General features: G+C 32.8%; 1 protein-coding gene across 1 annotated transcript in view; it reads left to right on the top strand.

Annotated features, from left to right (window-relative positions):
• The window catches only part of Rab3-GAP (Rab3 GTPase activating protein), a 34,053-nt gene extending 21,881 nt beyond the window's left edge, over positions 1 to 12,172 (top strand). The window contains exons 5-8 of the mRNA XM_023168668.2: positions 3,005 to 3,458; positions 3,522 to 3,708; positions 8,103 to 8,300; positions 11,852 to 12,172. Coding sequence (XP_023024436.2) covers positions 3,005 to 3,458; positions 3,522 to 3,708; positions 8,103 to 8,300; positions 11,852 to 12,004 — 992 coding nt within the window. The 3' untranslated portion in view covers positions 12,005 to 12,172. The remainder of the gene's footprint in view (positions 1 to 3,004; positions 3,459 to 3,521; positions 3,709 to 8,102; positions 8,301 to 11,851) is intronic.
• The last annotated feature ends 5,528 nt before the right edge of the window (positions 12,173 to 17,700 follow it).

The following is a 17,700-nucleotide window of genomic DNA, read 5'->3' as shown; positions in this document are numbered from 1 at the left end:
GGAATGTTATTTTTGATAACCATTCTTGGATATCAGCTTTCTTCGATGTTGATGTTGGGGCTTCATTAATAACAGTGCTGTGATAACTTGCCTTATTAATGAGCAGAGCTGAAGGTTCTTCTAAATTTATTAATAGTTTGTATTCAAACCAATGCAGAAAATTTTGTTGTTTCTTTTTTCCGTGGTAATTACAATTCTTTGTTTTGGAACAAATAATTAGGAGTACCCCACGAATAAACCCAGTACCGCATCCAGCATGAAGTACAATATATTTTGAAATAAAAAAATCAGCTAGTGTATTTTGTTTTCATTTTATGGTTGTATTTACCTTGCACCACCAACCTTAGTCTTTATGACACTTTTTACGTTGGAATGTTTCCAGGATCGCCCTGGTGGTACCATCTTTGAATACCCAAGTTTCATCCAAGAATACAAACTGGCCTAAACCCTCTTTCTTAAGTCATGTAATCATGTAAAAGGGAATACGTTTCATTGCAATACTAGTCAGCTCCATCTCTTTTGTATGTAAAACGAATTTTCTTCAGAATTTTCCATAAAGATGTCTTACAACATTTGAAAAGATCACGTTCTTCCAGTTCATCTTTCAAAGTTTTCAAATTGATATGTTTTCGTGAAATTATTGTTGTCGTCAAATATTTTATATTGAATAAATCAATACAAAATACCTACTGGTTTTGTACACGTCATAGATCACATTTCGAATGGCAGTTTGATCGAAATCATCAATATCTACCACTGGTTTCACCCGTTTTCGCTGTTTCGATGTATTGCTGAATACTTCACCTCTATTAGATTTAGTCGCAATATGGTTTACAGTAATAATATTCAGCTTCAAGGCATCTGCAACCCTCTGAAATCAACAATCGACAAATATTCAATCTAACCTAACATTTATATATTCGCTGTATAATTTTTGTTTAGTTCTTATAGTTGTAGGATAGGTAATTGATACAATTAATATAACTTACATCTCTGACAGCAGTTAGTGGAAGTAAAGGTCCTCCATTCTCGCGTTCTCTTTCAAAGTATTCTATTAAAGACGCTATTATTTGTTGAGACTATTTCGACAATGCTTTAGGCATATTGAATATACGCAGGTCTTATCAAGAGAAATGATTAGTTCTGAAAAGTTTTCGATTCGGTAACGTTTGAAATTTTACTCAGTTGAGCAACTTACAAAATGAAATTTTACTAGTTTCATTGCTTTTGAACGCATTTATTTGGAAATTTTAACGTTCGTATGTCGGATATACAAAATTACCAAAAATGACGTCATTCTATTCTAAACGTGAATATCCTATAATGTAATTGTTATTTTCAGTTATTCCTTTTAATTTTATTGATTCTTTCAGGGATTTCAAATCATTTTATATCATATTAGATAATGGAAGTCCGATCTAATGAAATGCATTTAGATGTTATATTCACCATAATTGAAAAAAAAAGTATAATTTTTGCACACCACGAAAGACTGAATTGAAGATGTGATTCAACATTATTCTTCTTGAATATTACTGGAGTTTTTCCCACCACCAAATCGTTTTATTATTCTTGGTGGCTCTGGTAGCGTAGTCTAGAGAATGCGAGAGCCAGGTTCAAATCACGGTAGGGTCACATCTTTCCAATTTAGTTTTTTATTCATTGACGTCTGCATACAGAAAATCCACTCTTTCATACTCACACGTCTTGGTATGTAATAGTTTCCTCGAGCAAGAATTTTACAGAAAACTATTAGTAAGATTCAATATTAATTTTCGTCAAGAATTGGTCAGTTCCATTTGAGAAGTCAGTCAAATCTACACATTTGAACAATGTTTCTATGTAATACATTCCTTATATTGAGGTTTTCTTAACTTGTTTAGAAATTCTACAGTTGATTTGAAGCAATATTTGGTAGTGATCTGTTATTTGACACAGAATGAAGTTTAACTTTCATAACTTTTTATAAATGTATAACGTAAACATTTTTCTGTTGAATAATTACAACACATGGATAGACAAAAAATAATTTGATGGCCTACTACTAGTCTCCTCCATGGTTTAAATAACAAAACACATTTAGTTTTTCTATCCATATCATTCCTTGTTAGTTCATTTCCTCCAACACCCCACAGTTTCTTTATGAAGAAAGATTTTGATACCCAGATAGGTCCAAAGTGAGTGGGTCTATTCGACCCTCCACATAAATATACTATCTACTACCTAGATAGTATATTTATGTGTATGTTAGTAATCTTTCTTGAGACTCTCAAAGTATACCCAATCATCTATTTTTTTTAAAGTTTCAGTTCATATTTATTAATTTTTGTTGTTGTACACGAAAGAAAAAAAATCTTTTGAAACAAATACTTTTACATGAACACTGAATTGTACAGAAGATACTTTTCTCTACTCAGTTTGTATTCCAAACATTCGTTATGGAATGAAATTCAAATATCATTCACAGGAGTTCTACTTTAAATGAATGGTAATAAATTGCACTTATATGGAACACTGTCATCCTCACTGGTATACATCGATGTTTCGCCATAAGACACTTGCCTTAGGGCTCGTCAGTACCAAATTGGATAACATTATAGAAAATACACACAATTCCCAAAAATTAATCACTCCTAAAAATATAACCCCTTCAATCTTCATTATATTTTACAATTTTTCCATTATCATGTATAGTATGCATTCCCATATATAAAGGATTAGCATAACCTACTTGCAGTAAAATACAATTATTGATAAAAATGCCTATGAGAGAACAGAACTGTTAGACTTATTCTTCTCTACTTATTTTCTTTTTTATTTGGGTTGGACCTTTAAGTATATTTGATGAAGGTGCATTTCATCGTTCAGGTAAGTTTCCTTACAAGAGTGATAACTTTCAAGTTGTGATTGAATACTTACACTATGACTCACTGACCATAATTTTTTTTTTGTAGTTGTAGTTAGCCTTCTTTTCAAATATTCGATTACCATTTTTCCGTTTCAGGTATTTTCCAGTTGATTTGGAACACTAATATGAAAATTGTCTTTGAAAATATCTGTCAACTCATCAATAAAGTGGGAAAACTTCCAAAAGAACGTCTTTGTAGACAAGACACAGGCCTGTCTGACAAACAAATATCTTCATTTACAGAAATTTCCGATGCATTTTTGGGGAATTTTCTGCATACTATATATGCCAGCCATGATGCGCCTGAACCTGAATTGATATTCGAAAATATTTGGGAATACGAAGGTCAGCCATTAGTAGAACTTGCAGTTCATCAAAGAGAAGTGAATGTTCAGTTATTGCAAGCACACTGTCAGCTCAGTTTGGTTATAGAGTTGATTACTATGGTTCCTATCAAGTTCAAGAAGCCCATCGACAATCTTTTTCCATCTTCAATTGTCAGTGTATTTTTTTTTGATTTTCAGAAAAAATGCCAGTTGATTGACACTAGGTAGGTATTCTCATTAAGAGGTAGCTTAGAATGGAAAATTTATAATTTGTTGTATAATTGCAGAACAGATGAGAAATTGAATGAATTTAGAGAACAATTCCTCCTCAGATTGATTTCAACTAGCATGGAAAGCATTACCGTCGACGAACATGAAGAAATTCATTCAGCAGACCACTCTAAATGTATGTTCAAATGTATCGACTTGGCTGGAATTTGGTACTTGGATGTTGAATATTTCAGGCGCTATCAGGTAACTAATTTTTTCTTTGGTTGGCATCAAACGTCAGTTTTAGTGACATTTATCGACCATAGAAGTTAGATTTTCAATGTTTAGGCATTAAAAATGAGTTTTTTAATGCCTAGGCGTGAAAAATGACTTTTTTTTGAAATCTTGCTCTGCATAAGCTGTCGACCAAAAAAAACATACTCTAATAATTAATGACAGAACAGAGTTATTGTAAGTATATTTTTGTGGGAAACATTCTTGGCCTTGAATGGCCACACTTGACCTTGAGCTATGTGCGCGTCATATGACCTTCTTTGACTCCTCAATACATGACCTTGAGAACTATAGCCCCCCCCCTTGTTGATAATTCCTATACATGCCATGAGAACATGCTTCCACACTCAGTTGAGATCACCTAAAGTATTTGGTGAATTCCAAGGTGACAGCAAGTTTCTACCAATCCAAGGAGTGAACATGATCGTCATAGAGATGAACATATTTTATATTCTCAAATCATAATTTCACTATATTTTTGAAATGGACGATTTGAAATTTGACATTGAATATATTAATTTCGCAATAATTCAACAAACTGAGACTTTAGAGCAGAATCCTATAACATCCCTGGTTATTGATAAATAAGTGCTTTTCCACATGATAAATCTATTCAAATAACATCAAAGGATGAGGAAAATAATACTTCTTTCAAAACATGCCACAGAGCGATTCAAGGAAGACATCATTTGTGAATTCATCAGAAGCCAAATTAACGTTTACATTATATAGGTCAGAATTCTCAGGATTATAAGGATTAATGTTCCTGGAGTGGCCCTAATTTATCTGTTAATAGTGAAAATATGGTAGACTGATATAGAATACGTATCGGCTCACTTCGAGCATGTTCAAATTTCAAGTGAGGGCTTATTTTGTACATCATCATTTTCAAACAAACGAATTCAATTTGTGTTTTTTAAGAGCTCTTTCTACTACAAATATGTGGATTTCATATTCAGCCGTAGATTTGGATTCTGCTATAAGAAGGATGTCTTGGGAATTAGCTGATCTGAGTTTTGATGCTGTACATTCATCAAATTATTATCTGAGTATATGCTATGATGCCGAAGAGGTGCGAAAACTTTTGGAGCTCAGCGAGAAGTATGAGCTTGGCGTGCTAATGATTGAAGCAGACTTGAAGTCTTTTCTTTCTCACATATACACCTACCTGCTACAGAATATCATAAAGCTATACCAATTGAAACCATGGAGATCCAACCTACAGGAGGAGGTGGAGGATCTAGAAGAGAGAGAAGGTGTAGTTTTGGATAATTGTGTTGTAGATATTTGAAATATGCTAAATATGCTATATATATCTGCATTTGAATGAAAACTATGTTGCAACTATATTTGCTTGTATCTGTTTGTATGATGAATGAAAGGCATAAAAATTATATAGTCTTTCGTTTATATCAGATTCGAGTATTTCCTTATAATTTAAATATCAATATTATCATATTCCAGTTTGCACAGAGCCATTAAGGGAATTATAAGAGAAAATAGCACCGCGAAGGAAGAGTGCATATACTTTGGTGTGCGCTGGAAGCTTGACTTTACGTGTTTCAATTGTGATATTGACAGTGAATGATTTCATAGCATTGAGTTGGTGGGAACAGTTGATAATGAATAGACATTATGGTCGACCGTACTCCCTATCGCCTGGCTATCAATGAAAGGGAGGCAGTTCGATAAATAACAGAAGATTTGGTGAGGAATAACATCAAGTGAATCACCGTTTGTCAGTCCTGTGCTTTTGAATGTGCGTAGATTTTCGCAAACTTAACCACTTCACAATTGAAAAACTCTTTCCTCTGCCACTTATCGACGACCAATTGGACAGACTGGACAAGAGACGTTAGTTCACATCTTTGGATATGGCTTTCGGTTTCCATCAGATACCGATCGAGGAGGGATTTATTCATCCGCCGCGCGGACGGTCACTTTGATTATCTGCGGATGCCATTCGGGCTTGCCAATGCTCCGCCTGCATTTCAGAGAGCGCTTAACTTTGTTCTCGGTAATCTGAAGGATTCAATTGCCCTAGTTTATCTCGACATTTTGATACCTAGTGCGACTTTGGAGGAGGAATTTGATATCCTTCGGCGTGTACTAGACGCACTTTCTACCGCAGGTGTTTCTTTAGATATTGACAAATTCCGTTTTCTTCAATCGTCCCTGGAATACCTTTGAAGTGAAGTCTCAGGTGACGGCGTAAGAATCGAAAAAATGAAAGGCAGGTAAAAGCTGAGATTTTTTCCTGATTTGATGAATCAATTTTTCTTTGCAATTCAAGCATTGACTTTGTCGAGAGTGTCGCCCTTGTCAGGGAGGCCATCTAAGAATTAATCACCCGATGAAGAATATTTTGTTGAGCCGCCGTCGGTCATAGGAAGCTATGACGTCGAATCATAATTGCGTTATTGAAAGGGAATAAAGGGTGTTAAGCAAAGTACGATCATTGTTTCTATCAATAGATTCTTTTCCCACTAGGTTGGCGTTACACTATTTTTCTCGCTCGGATACCTATAGTGTGTACAGTGTTGTTTACTCCAGTATACATAACCTGTGTTATAGTTAATGAATATTTTTTTAAAGAACCAAACATAAAATATGTTTGACAGTGATAACTTAGAAAGTGAAATTGAGCAGCTCCCTGCAAAGAAATCAAAATCACACTACTACACACTATCAAGTCATCAGTGAGTTATTTATATTTTATAATTAAAGTGTGCATTAAGCCTGCGTATATTTGGACTGTCTCAAGGGTCAGTAAATGTAAAATCTACTCTCTTGGTAGATTAAAATGTACACAATTTTACTATTTTCAATTCAATTATTAATCAATTTTAATTTCATTCTTATGAAAAATACTGCACTAAAAAACTTGCTTGAAGAATAAATTTCATAAGGACTGACAAAATTGTATTTCAAAATCAGCTAATAGCGAGTAGCGTACGAATATTTATGTTATTTGTTATTAACAGGAATATCAAAAAATTAATCAACTAATTAATTTTCCAATGATTGTGGAATTTATATTGAAACATTAATATTCATAGTTTAAGATCTTTAGTAACATATTGCAATAACTAGGTAAGATTTGTACATGAGAGATGATTTCTGTATGGTCGCAGATGTTCAACAATTTTTAAAACCAATAAAGAAAAACTACCATTGATTTTCAATGTAAATTGATGTAAATTGTAAATTGATGTATTTCAATGTAAATTTTGCAAAATATAGATCAATGCCATTTATTACGTTCCTCCAAGAAGAAATTGAATTGCAAATTAACAAGAATCCAAGAGAACCCACTATCAGATTTGAAACAATAGATGCTATATTTATTAGATATCTTGATAATATGTCCAATACTTTTGTAACATAGTTCAATTATCATCGATCAATTGTCAATATAATACCGTCAGAGGCAACATCGAATATAACTATTACCAAAGTCACTGATTGAAAGAATTGAGTTGTCACAATTTGAAATGAATGTTTAAATTTTTTATTTTTGTAATTAATGAAAATGAATGTTTATTGTATAAACAATCATCATTTTCTGGAAAAAAACCGTTATATTTCATTTTTACATTATGCCGTATTAGTTTCTGTCGTTTTTTATGCATTATACTTGTACAAAATAATTTCGATGTTTTACATCTGCCAGGCGTCCTGTGACAGATTACAATTTTTTTAATAGCTGGTAATTTTTACTTGTTATGTTTGCTTCCGATTCAGTTTGTGGTTCTTGTCCTAAATTTTATATTGGCCAAACTGGAAGAACATTTTCAAAAAGAATAAAAGAACATATAAGTAGTTTTTTGAATGGAAACACCAATTCTACATTTGCGAATCATCTTTTGACAGAGGGGCCCGAGTTCAATCATGATTATGACATATTGCAATTGGAAGGGAAAGGTTCAAAACTAAACCTTTTGGAATGCTTAGAAATCAATAGATTCAGGAATTCGAGATTATTACTCAATGATCTAATAGATTTGAATTGTTCCTCTTTAGTGAATATAGTTTACAATGAGGAAGTTGGTAATTAGGATATATATTAAAAGTAGGTAAAATGACGTCTCAGGGAAAACTTGTATTATTTATTTTCCAGTTCAATGAGTTGTTCCTAACAAGGTAAATATTTCAGGTAGTAATAGTTATTAGGATCAAGATTAGTGTAGAAGCATGACACAGAATTTGTGTTTTTTTTTAATATATTCCCAACTCGATTCTGGTTGTCTAATATACAGGACAGTATAGCCGCTCTGTTATACCCCTAATAATAATATATCCAAATTCATTCAAATATGACCCTGTTGTTTCCTCACATATTAATTTGATCATCTTTGTTGCAGGTGGCGCAATTATTCATGAAAGGTTATGATAGTTTGGCAAATTGGTTCGCCGGTCAGGTGACCACTAGAAAAGAACTAGGGAAATTATTGTTAATAGTAACTGGAAAGAGATTAAGATTATTTTTGTCCACTGCTCCGAAAAAACGTGATAATTTCACAGCATTAACTCCCACTGTGTCAATGTACTTGAGGTCATTGGTAAGTAAACAGTAATTTTACAAAACATAGTGTTACCCATACGGGTTCTTTAAGAAGTGGCATTCTTTTAATTAATTCAATTCCCTTGTAGTCTTAAGATGAAATTATGGACACAAATAAAGACACATTGTAGATGTATCAATTTATATAACGATTTGAAATATTTGAAATTATCCAGCTACCCTTAAATAACAATACTTTAAACAACTTCATCCAATAATATCAAATCATATGTTCCTGATCTTTCAGAAAAATAATTGATAAAATCTACAAACTTTTACATCCAGGTATCAAAATCATATTAAGACAGATGAAGAATAAATCTATTAGGTTGTTTTAAAAGTTTTGTCCGTTTTAATGTAATGTGTTTTGTAGCTCCATATCTCAATAAATATTAATTCTACTGTGTCGTGGTATTTACTGATCTATAGAGATTTTGTACAGTACACATTGATGCTGTTATTATTATTATGATGCATTGATGCTTGTTATTATTATTATTATTTTTCCAAATTTTAAATTTTTCTAATGATACATTGCGAGTAGGTGTTAAATAAGCTGCTATCAGCCAGTAGAATAATATGCAGTACAACATCCTGATAAATGTAATAACTGGAACCTCTATACCCATTACTCTTATATGAATATACCATTCAAGAGTTTTGCGAAAGAGATGTTTTCGAAAACATAGAGTGTGAAGCACAAGGAGTAAACAAAACGTGGGCTTCTATTATCTTGTTAAGGGATCACTTACTGCAAGAAACCAACCAAATTGTCAGGAAAATATATTGATTCAATGAAGTTTGTTACAAGAAAAACAATAAGCGAAGTTCGAGGAGAAATTATAGATAGATTTAATTGATGATTTTTTCATACTTTCCTCAAGAATTAGATACATTTCTGATGAAAATAAAGTAATCAATCTCTAGCTTTACTGAAAGCTATTGGTGTGGGCTATTTTAGGATTACAGGATGTGCTGTTTGAAAAAACTAAGAAAAAAGTGATCCCGAGTTTTGTTTACCACTGTATTGAAAAAATACCATAAGGTAAACTTATGGAGACGAAATGAAAATACACTAGCTTCAAGAATATTTCTTTGAAAAATTTCTTCATTTCATTTGAGCAAGTAGGAGATATTCGTTATTGAATGAACCCATTTTTTGACATAAATTTCACTATAACTTCTGAAACACCCGGTATGAATCTAAACAATCCTAAATATTTGACAAGCACTCTGCCCAAGAAATTCAATCGAGTGAAAATATCTGGAGCATTCTATTTAAAAAAAACATAAGTTTGGCCTGTCACACATTCATTGGACATCCTGTAATAATTATTGAAACATAGCTTTTATTAATCTCTACAACTTTTTCCCGGAACATTTTTTTGTAACTCTAATAGGGAAGCACCTATCTTCCACCTACCTTTCATTAATACACCCTGTATATTTTTCAGAAATAGCTCTTATAAATTCTGATATGTGGTTTGTATTCGGGAAGTTACCTATTTGATGAACCCGCAAATTAGAAAAAAAATCAACAGCTTCGAAATTTTTAAGAGTCTGTTGCAATTTTTTTGTTTATTTAGATTGTTTGATATTTTTTTTCCACATAAATTTGAGGGTATTTGGTTATTTTTTCACATAATTCGCAAATTTTTACAACACTTTCAGAGGGATAAATTAAATTACCCTTGTCCCTCATTAAAGCATAAATAGAGTTGGTTTCATTAGAAAACAAGCTATCAATGAATGTACTCATCACAATGTAAAACTGTTAGAATTTTTACTGCAAATCCCACCATACAAATAGTAACTTGCTTGCCAACTTTCATAAGTGAAGTGTCACTCCGAGAAAAAGTTTTATTTTTGTTTGCACTATAGTATTAAAACACACTAAAACAGAACACCGAACCATTTTGATTTAGAAAACTCAACGGTTATGATAAACTAAAAGATTTATTAAACATTTCTTGTAACAATACAGAAATCAAAGCAGAAGAATCATGATATGAGATACATGAGAATCATGAGATACAAATTGACAGAATTTACTGAGGATACACTATAAAAACACACTTTTGTCTATTTTCCACTATATTTCTTTATTGTTGACCGGTTTCGGCTATTACACCATTTTCAAAACTAACTGAACCAGATCCCAAAACCTACATTATATTGAAAGCTTTGTTATGTTCATGGATTTTACAGGTATATGAAACGCAGGTATCAGGTATATCAAATCATTTATGATAGAATAAGCAACATAGGTATAAATTACTCAGATTCAAATGTAATCAGTTAGTTTTGAAAATGGTGTAATAGCTGAAACCGGTCAACAATAAAGAAATATAGTGGAAAATAGACAAAAGTGTGTTTTTGTAGTGTATCCTCAGTGAACATGAATTTCCACAAAATAAATAAGTCGCCAATCGAAGAAGTGACAGAATTTAGTTCATAAAGAAAAAGAAAAAAACGCCTCAAAGGTGCTGCTTAGTTCCCTCCTGTTCATAAAAGAGAAAATATGCCTCCTCACTCACAAGCGATTTTAGTGAAATTGGGGACACGTGTCCCCACGTGCTACTATATGGGTGTCTGCAATATGCTGTGTAATGCCTGTTGTAAGTAGTCCCACTGTGATTCGAAAGTGCATATACATATTTTATAACGACAAAGAACCACATTGTCTGCTGCATAATTGCTCATATCTAATCCTTCTAAAGAAAAGTCAACGGCAACATTCAATTTGCATTTTCTTCTTTCCTTGCACCTCGAACACGTTGGTTTTTCATCTTCATCCAGAGTTTCCTATCTTGTGAAGGAATCCAAGCATTATGACAAACTCAATTGGCCAGTTCTTTGTGGCATGGGGAGAGACAAATCCCAGAAAGGTTCTAAGGCTACTGATGAGTGTCCACAGTGTGTGCACTTCCTAGTTAAATGCATTTTCACAAGAAGTGAACTCTACAAATACTGAATCACAACTAATATGCTGCGATTTATCTTAACATAAGTTTACCATACTTCAGTCGTTACTCGGCAATTTCAGTACTATTCCCTTGGTTTCTATTTCCATGATTTCTACATCTTTGTGAGAAGTTTTTATTGAAGTTTATTACTTTCATCCTTACTTTGGAAGTTCCTCATATTTTTTTTTGTATAACCACCAATCTCCTTTTTCAATTTTTTTTTGAGAACAGATTGTGTTGAAAAACCAGTGGAAACTTTGTATTCGGGTGACTACTACAATATTTTGGAAAGAATCAAAAACAATTTTACCCTTTCAGTAAATGAAAATAAAATCAATCGACAGATTTTTCAAATGAAAATTTACCTGAAAATTCAAACATTTCAAAAACACCAAGTGGAATTGTTATGAAGAAATCAGAATAATTAAGTAAAAATCCAGAAATAGTCTAATAATGAAATTATTGATAAATTTATTCCTAGTTTTAATCTACAGGTGTTCGGAAACATATTATCAAATTGGGAATCTTGTCAGTTTCTACTATTTCACTCATTGTTTATAATTACATTTTTTCTAATTTTCAGGATGAAGAAGAGTGCTCTCCTGTGCCCCTCAGAAAAATAACTCAATTAGCAAATCTAACTCATCACTGTTTGGTTCAGAACTATGAAGAGACTCATAAACTTGCTTCGTTATTATATGATGCATGCAAAAATTTAGAAGCAATTCATTTATGAAATAATTAAAATTATTTAAAGTATTTAGAAGAAAAAATTGTTACCAATTGCATTTTTAGATACTATTTTACCAAATAAGGTGTTTTGTTTGTTTATTAAGATTTAATGTTTATACAAGTTGAATATATCATGTGATCCTTCATACAATAAATTTACTATACATTTAAATATGTCTTGGTTCACAGTTATAACAAATATAAACTAATTCTATTGATAGACCTCAACGATGTCTGATCCTTGACTGCAATTACTAATCTGTCACTTTGATCAATGAATATAATTTTGTGAAATAAAATGTTTTTTGGATAGGATGTTCGCTTCTAAAATGTTAAGTGAACCTATAGACAAGTTGTTGGAAAATGAAAAGTCGGGGATATATGAAATAAGCTCTGCGGACTGTGCAGAAAAATATACCGGTCAGACTAAGCAAGCTTTCAAAACTCGTTTCAAAGAACACGCAATACATATTGGATTTCGATGACCTGAAGACGCCAACTTGGTTGGTGAAACGCGCATCAAGAAAAGTATTGCATATCTAGTGATTGAAGAATTGTTTTTTGAATTAAAAGAACAGAGACGATTGTAATAATATTGCCGATGAGGTTTCAACTGTCAAGTAATTTATTCATGTATATACACGGGCAAGCCCAATTCAGATATAAGTAGTACAGTGCTATGTAGTACTTGATGCAATACAGTGGATTAAAAGTAAGTTATAACAATAATACGATTCCGAAGTAAGATAACAGATAGTTGGGAAAGAAAGGTTTTGGCTTTCTACTACTCCATCTTGATACAAAAAAAAAGGATGAGGGAATCTTCCAAAGAAAGGAAGGAAGTAATCAATTTGAAAATAAGTAACTCTATACGTGGATGTGTAGTAAATCATGCAAAGAAGTAACTTTCAGACACAAAAAAAAATATATAATTCAATTCAAAAATATATAATTCAATTCAAATAACAAATAGATTGTTTAAAAAAAATGAAAATGTATAACAATATGAACTAACATATTTCTTACAGGCAAGTAACACTAGACACAATACAACAACACAAGCACAGAGTATTAGATGGCTAAGTGAAGAATATGGTTTTTAAAGCGGGATACTGATATATTAAAGATTTGAAGGTAATTTAAAGAGTTAGCCAATTAAAGAGTTCTGGGAATAAAGCCGTTATATGAATAATTAAATCTGTGAAAAGAAACTTGAAACGTTTGCACCTGTCTAGTTGAACGACTGGGGACATGTAAAGATATTTTGGAGAGAAGCTCGGGACTGATACTCAGTCCGTTGATAATTTTAAATAGAAGTATTAAATCTCTATATGAAATTATTTCAAAGATTGAGGAAGCTAACCTTTGATACTTCGATATTAACAAATACAACTGAAGTCATATTAAACTGGTGGTCATATTAAACCCCAAATTGATCTGGAATCAACCGGCTTCATGCACCTATGAAAAGCCGCGGGTATTGAAACCAAACGTGGAATATTGTGTATACACAAGAGTGGGAAAACTCATGACATCTTATGCATCTTTGGTTTGGTGAGTGAAGATGAAACAAGTGAAAGATATTACCAAATCAAGCAAGGTACAAATTCTTGCTTGTTTGGGAATAATATGGTCAATGAGAACCACACAGATGCATTGACTCTACCCCTTTTACATATTGTGATAATGGAAGATGCACTAGAGGGCTAATTCAGAATAGAAAACATACAGAGTTACAAGGAATTGGGTAAAACATAAGTTTTGGACCCATGTGTAGAATGAACATATACATGAATGTATTGATATCTAGGTAGCTTAAACTGGTTTCGTGGATACAAATATTGCGTTAAGTCGACCAAAGTTGAGAAAACTGAGTTTTGAGTATGGAAATATCATCATATTCCGGCTTTTGAAAGGGTTAAGAAATAAGGAGATTTACGAAGATAAGCGATCAATGTTCATGAAAAATTGTATTTCAAGTTTTAAAAAAGATAGGTACATTTTTCATTGTAGATGACCGATTGGAGAGGCCAGTTTCTGTATCCACATCCAAAGATACTAATGCAGTTCATAACATGATTTTATCAAACCGTCGTATTGGGCTAACCCAGTGTTTCTCAACACTGGGGCGCCGTGGTACACGGGTGAGTCTCAAGTTACAACGTTCCACAACATAGATAACTGAGAGTAAAGGTAATGAGTCGGTACCTATTAATAAAAATCCTCTGATAATACGATAATATCGGTAATTGCAAAATGCAATCCGTTCAGACAGCCACCTACCTACTTTTATTAATGAAATATCTAGTGTAGTCTTTACGTTCGGGGCGCCGCGATAACCTTCAAAAAACATGAGGGAGCCGTGAATTCGAAAAGTTTGAGAAACACTGGGCTAACCTGAATATCTGAGGCACTGAATTTTTCATATATTTCACGCAGACCGGACATTCGTACATGAGAAAAAATTCTGCAAAATTGATCTGCAAAAGTCGGGATGTTCACAAGGAGCATGCAAGTGTAGAGTATCGCTCTACACTTGCATGCTCTAGATCAAATGAAAATACACGATCTTATTGATATGAAAAATCCCCACCAATCATTATACATACCAACCACACTTTATACATTGTAGTGTTTTCCGCTAATAATTATCCTTCTCTATGAAACCAGTGAAATCCTGTTAATCTCACAAGAAAGCACATCTAACCTAACCTAACGACCTAACCTTAAGATAAGTGACAAGATTATCTTTTGTAGGGGTCTTGTTTATTTCTTATACTTACTTTATTTTATACACATTTTCAATGTAACCACTGCCATTCACGAAATAAATTGATTGATTGATTGATTCGTGTTTGTTTTGAAAAAGATGCAACCTTCTTAGACAATGTTACCTTACTCAAATACATTGTACATTTTTATGACCCAGAATCAAAGCAACAATCGATGGAATGAAGAAACTGGTTTCCAAGTCTTGAAGAATTTCTTGCTTCAATCTATCAGAATTACCAAGGAATAATCATGATCTATTTTCTGGAAAAGGGTAGAACAATAACTGGAAATTATATTCGATCACTCTACGAGGAAAAATAATGCAGGACGATATCCCTACTTACAAATCGCATGTTGTCATGCCAACAATTCGTTATTTAGGGACAGCATTACTTGAACACCCACCCTTATTCCCCAGATTTGTCTTCGTCTGACCATCATGTCTTTCGTCAACTGATCCAATGTGCAGATCTGGTTCCCAATCATGAGGAGGGTATGTTGATTGATGAAATACTTCAATATTCAAATTTTGTTTGCTTGTCTAGTATGCCAAAAATGTTTCAATACATCTCTCGCGCGTTGAAAAAAGTATTGCAGTTCTGGTCGTTGGGAAAAGTGCTTGTTTTGAATTTATTTTACGCCAGAGGTTCCAGTTTTACCTTTAACCATTAATTTTGATGGAATCCTATCAAAAAAATCATACTGTCAATCTACGTTGAAATGTAGTGGGGTGACAATTTAGGTTTGAGATGGGCCGCAAGTGGATCTTATTGATCTATCATGTTTCTGTATTGACAAAGATTTTGAAACTTGTGGTATCGAGTATTAGCAAATAAATAGGAAGAATTTAATAATTATGAATTGTAGCAGGTCACCTTCTGGTTATGCTGGTAAATGTGAGATTTCTCACGTGAATAGGGTGGATTGGCTGTACTGTGTTGAACCAAATAATTACCGATAACATTTTGGTACTTGTGTTATTCTTAATATAGTAACGATTTATTTTCCCAAAAAACATACAATGTTTATAGCAGGTCAAAAATTAAAAAAAATTATTAGCGATTTTTTACAAAAAATCTGACTACACCACTGGATTCGTGATGTTTTCAAATGGTCTATGTCAAAGTTACGAAGAAATGCATCTAATAATAAAATACAAATGAATAAAATTAGAAAAATATGCTGTTTAATCAACTCACCACTTCAATTTCAGAAGTTTCATCTATGTTCTGACTACACCACTGGATTTAGGAGCTCTCGAGATATCACTGGTAAAAATTATGAGGGAGTAGAATTTGAAAAATATGTCGTTTGAAATGTATGAATCATATAAATGAATCCGATTATGAAACAAACTTCAATGTCAATAATTCCAAATCAAAAAACACCTGCATTTATTTCGAGTTTCTCTTATTCACATGCAATGCACAAAATAAAAGTATTCCGTAATTTTTCTCATCAGTAACCTTAGAGTAATTGCAGCACACGCTTGCTGAATTCTTGTGAATAGTTCCGCTTGATGCCTTGGTTGTGATTTGTAGACATTTTGTGTGACATAGCCTCATAGGAAAAAATCCAGTACAGTAAGGTGAGGCAATCTAGGTGGCCACCCAATTAATCTACTCCCCCGTTCTATCCAACGATTAGGGCAGTTTTGATTCAGCAAACTCTTTCACAATTTCCGCATTATGATCAGAACATTAATCTAACTGAAAATATAAATTTCTTGTTTCTGCAATGGGAAGGAAGTTCATCTATTGCGTCCAACAATTCATTCTTTAAAAATTGGAAGAAATTTACGGCATTGATGTTGCTGCCAAAAAAATAATGGTCCAATTATTCTCTCATTCAGTATTTCACACCAAACATTTACTTTTTCTGAATACTGCCTTTTACAGTTAATCACCCTGTTAGAATTTTCAGTGGCCCAATATCGAATATTTTGTGATGAAACCACTCCATTTGTTGTGAAACTAGCTTCACCACTGAATCAAATATTTTTTTTTAAATGTCTGTCGTTAAGGTACTGGTCTTGGTCCCATAAGCAAAATTCCAAACGTTTTTCTTGATCACCCGGTTCTAGAGTGTGCAAAAATTTTGGTTTAAATGCCTTCAATTTGTTTTTTCGCAGACATCGCCTAATATTCTCCTCAGGAAAGTTCAAATCTGAGCTGGCCACACTTAAACTATTATTTGGATTATTTCTGAAATAATCTTATATAGCAACACTGGGATCAGTTTGAAAAACGCTCTGTTAAAGCGTTTTTTTTTAAAAAAAAATTGTAAGGACGAACATTCGTTGCAAAATATGATATTACAAGACTGGTAATTAAAATTAAAATTCATTAAGTTCAAGGTTATCACCTTCCATGGTATGTACGAAAATCATCAGGTTTTGAATTTGTTGAAAGCCCATCACATTGTGTGTTTTTAATTTCAAATGGAAAAAATTTATTATTTTGTAATTGACAAAAGTGCCATATTTATGATTTAAAATGAAAATGTACTCGAGAATAAGTACTCGAAAATAAGTACTCGAAAATACGATTTCTGCGAAAAATATGGGCCCTTGTCAATTCTTTATTTAACGCCGCTCTTTGAACAACGTGGACAGGTTCTTTTTAACGAGTATCTATTGACGTGTATATATTCAATTATAGTTTTCCTTAGATACATTATCTTCCAATGAATTTTGATTACGCATAATGTATTCAAAATTTTTCTATCATCGAAATTCAAAATACTATCATTTTGTCAATCAGTGACTGCTCGTGCATTGGAGAACAGGGGAGGCTAAAGTCATAAAGACTATATACACACAGAAAAGCCTGCCGGAGGCGCGAAAATTTTTTGGGGTACCGCACCTATTTAAAGCAAAATACGTAATTTTTGCATAAATGCAAACAAAAATTGTGTATTGCCGAAAAT

The sequence above is a fragment of the Leptinotarsa decemlineata genome, unplaced genomic scaffold (genome assembly GCF_025532065.1).
Source record: "Leptinotarsa decemlineata unplaced genomic scaffold, Ldec_3_MD MMD2_tig00000882_RagTag_RagTag, whole genome shotgun sequence".
NCBI classification, from domain to species: Eukaryota; Metazoa; Arthropoda; class Insecta; order Coleoptera; family Chrysomelidae; genus Leptinotarsa; species Leptinotarsa decemlineata.
Note: the sequence above shows the minus strand (reverse complement) of the source record. Positions and strands in the feature narration are given on the sequence as shown.